Source organism: Thalassophryne amazonica, chromosome 11, assembly GCF_902500255.1.
Source record: "Thalassophryne amazonica chromosome 11, fThaAma1.1, whole genome shotgun sequence".
Taxonomy (NCBI): domain Eukaryota; kingdom Metazoa; phylum Chordata; class Actinopteri; order Batrachoidiformes; family Batrachoididae; genus Thalassophryne; species Thalassophryne amazonica.
Window position 1 is genome coordinate 72,774,899 of NC_047113.1, and position 3,487 is coordinate 72,778,385.

The 3,487-nt window shown below is 39.1% G+C and overlaps 1 protein-coding gene across 1 annotated transcript; it reads left to right on the forward strand.

The window, feature by feature from the left end:
* Positions 1 to 518: 518 nt before the first annotated feature.
* nanos1 (nanos homolog 1) lies at positions 519 to 3,164 on the forward strand. Its single transcript, XM_034182147.1, has one exon. The coding sequence runs from the start codon at positions 663 to 665 to the stop codon at positions 1,344 to 1,346; it is 684 nt and encodes a 227-aa protein (XP_034038038.1). The 5' UTR covers positions 519 to 662; the 3' UTR covers positions 1,347 to 3,164.
* Positions 3,165 to 3,487: the final 323 nt, after the last annotated feature.

The window sequence follows — 3,487 nt, forward strand, 5'->3', positions numbered from 1 at the left end:
GAGGATCCTCTGGTCTGAAGCCCAATGCTTAACCACAAGACCATCACCTCCCCTAATAGGACTAATACTTCATCTTTTTTTTCTTTTTTTTTATTATTATTTTGTAGATTCTGCTAACAAACTGGCGCTGCTTATGGAACAAAAAACCTTTTGGCACACAATGGGTTAAAGAGTATGAACGCCTGACGTGGTCTTGGTGGTCAATCACGCACAATGATTAAAGATATTGATTGGTAAAATATATAGACTTGTAGATTTAAAAAATAAATAAACTATCTTCTGGAGCAGATATAACAGCTTGGCATTGGAATCATTCATTTTGTGCGTAAAATTGTGTTCCGACTACATGAACTTTTTTCTTTCATAAAAACATCCAAACAGCACGATGGTGACTGATGTCTGCAGAGAACAAAAGTGTCTAAATGTGGCTTTGAAGCGAAAAGGGGGAGCTGCTTTCAACCTCATCACAAAGTTGCCTGTGAAGGTTCAGAGCCCCGCCCTCTGGCTCCTTATAACCACAAAGCCTGTTTGCAGGACGCTCAAACGTTGCAGGAACACTGGAGACTGTTCATGAACCTCCTGGAGACGAAGTCTGGCTACAAAGTCTCTCCGGATTACACCGGCTGTTGCGCCTTTTTGACGCCAAACGCCCAGAAGCGGTCATGGATTTTCTCAATCACAACTACTTGAACGCGCGCAGCCCTTATGACTATACTTTTAATTTCTGGAACGACTATCTCGGGCTGACGACGTTGGTGACGAAGAACAACAAGCTCAGCGTTCCCCAGAATCCAAACTCCATCACCGAGTCCCTGAAGGCGACTCTGGGTTTGGACGATTCTCCGGCGTGTTCGTGCGTAATCGCGGGCGGCGGCTCCGGCGGAGAGTGCTGCTGCTGCTGCGCGTCCGGCAGCCCTCCGCCGGCCTCCATCCTGGACCTGAAGGAACGCTTCTCCATACCGAGCCCCTTCCAGATCCAGAACCAGCTCGGCGTCCAGCTGCCGGAAAGGGAGGCGGCGTTCAGCGGCAGCTTCGCGGGTTTCGATCTGTTCGGCGTGGAGAGGAAGATGCGCAAACCCGCATCCAGGAGCAAGCAGGAGCCCAAAATCTGCGTCTTCTGCCGGAATAACGGAGCGCCGGAGGAGGTGTACGGCTCCCACGTCCTGAAGACCCCGGACGGCCGGGTCGTGTGTCCGATCCTGAGGGCTTACACCTGCCCGCTGTGCAGTGCCAACGGGGACAATGCGCACACCATCAAATACTGTCCGCTGTCAAAAGAGCAGCCATCCCAGCGACCGTTAAAGGGAGGGAGGGCTGTGGGTGGTAAGAGGATGAAAATATTCTAAAAATAATAATAAAAAAAAAAACAACTGTAAAGTACATTGAATTGCACTGAACAATTTCCACATGACTGTTTTTGATTTTTTTTTCATAAGCATATTAATTTGATCTTTTTTTCCTCCTAAGATCTCTTATATTTTTATAGTTCCTTTATCCACATAGAATAATTTTATGGTTTATACGTCAGATTTTACTTTGTAGTCATTTCGAGCGTGTGCATATAAATACACCTATAATCACAGAGTGAATAACGTATTTTGGTCATGTAGGGAAACACATTGGCAAAAGGGGATGAATGTCATATTTCTTACCAAGTATTTTTGTACCGTTGAGCAAAGCTCGCTACTGTCTTTCTTTCTTAGAAAACCAAAGTTATGTTTGCCATTAAAGAAGCAGCAAGAATGTGTCATTAATGGGTTTCTTGTGTTACTGTCTTAAAAAAAAAAACAACAAAAAAAAAACCTCCAACATATTTTCCAGCTTGCTCTAAAAGTTGACATCCAATCTGAGAGGCATGGGTGGAAAAAAACAGACAATGTGGTCTCTGTTTAGGGCTCATAATCTCAAGGGAACATTATAATCAGCTGTTGCCAAGCCAAGTTTGTTCCCTCTCAGTGATGAGAAAGTTCTGGTTTTACCAGCACAGGAGAGCTGACATTTTTTATGTTTACATTCCCAGATAAGGACGACACACTGGATTTATTTTCTCTTTATCTATGTTTAACTTGATTTTATTTCAGTTTGCCCCGATTATGTTTTCAACATGGTCATGGTTCTGCTCTGCAAATTAATCACAGTGTTGCCAGATATGTAGTAATTATCACATTTGCATGATAATTCACTTGTAGTCAATATGTGTAAAAATCCCCAAATGTACCATTATTTTGGTGCACCTCATATGATTTATAATACAGAAGACTGACACGAGATGTATCGTAAGTCTCCTGAGATCTCGTGAGACACCATGGGCACAGATTAGGACCCACGTCTCTGCAATCGCAGTTCCAGATGCACTGCCATCTGTGTTGTGTTGAATGTACCATACATTCTCAGAAATACAAAAAAAAAAAAAAAAAAATTGGAAATCTGGCAACACTGATGGAATGAGTCCTATTCACCTTTAGAGCAAATGAATGTTCACATGTTATCTGATAATTTCTTTGTCTGGAGACTCCCAAAAAAAGATGCAAATGTTGTGAATGTATATGATTTGAAAATGTCACTTGCAGGACTGCACATTTTTGTCAGTTTTGTTTACCAAAGTAATACAATAGCATTGAAGAAACAAGAGATTTGCTGTATTGTAAATAAAGTGATGTTTATTCAGTATTTTAACATTACAAGTGACTTCAGAGGGCGCTACCTCAACAGGATTTTGTACTTACATGTAAAATGTCAACAGCAGTTTATTGATATAGTGCTGCCATTTATAATAAGGGGTTTTGATAGTATTTTTGATCTTTGTATAACATAATTGTATTTTCATTTTATTGCATTTTAACATTATGGAAGTGAATTTCCAAGAAGCTATAAAAGCATTGCTCACCAAATGGTAACTGTATGTAAATAATAATGATGCCCACACTTTTTAAACTTTAGTTGTTCAATGTTATATTCTTGAAAGTGTGCAACAGAGTGAATATTGAAAAAGGCCAACAATTTGCCACTTTTAACAGAGGTTTTTGATTAAATGAATAAGAGGTAAAAGAAACACTGTTGAACTTTGTTATTTATATTTTGCCACAATTTCTTGTATGCTGCTGTGCAGAATAACATGTATGAATTCAATACTAGAGAAATAAAACCTTATCAAATATTTAGAACTATGTGGTCAAGTTCTTTATTTAGCTTATTCACAAAAATGTTCTATGTAAGCCTTGAATGACAACATTTTTAAAAATGTATTTATATCAGAATTAATTTCATACAATTTCACAAGTGCAGTAACTTATCTTTTGTATCTTTTGTAAAATAATAAAAATAAGTATCTTTTGTAAAATAATTAAGTAGAAAATTGTTAAATGTTATTTAGCAATATAATATTTTCTCACTATCAAACATAAGTTCATTTTCAATCGAGCTAGCCAAGCATAGATGGGTAGGTAGTTGGTTTAGCATGCAACTGTATACTGCCTGAACTTGGTAG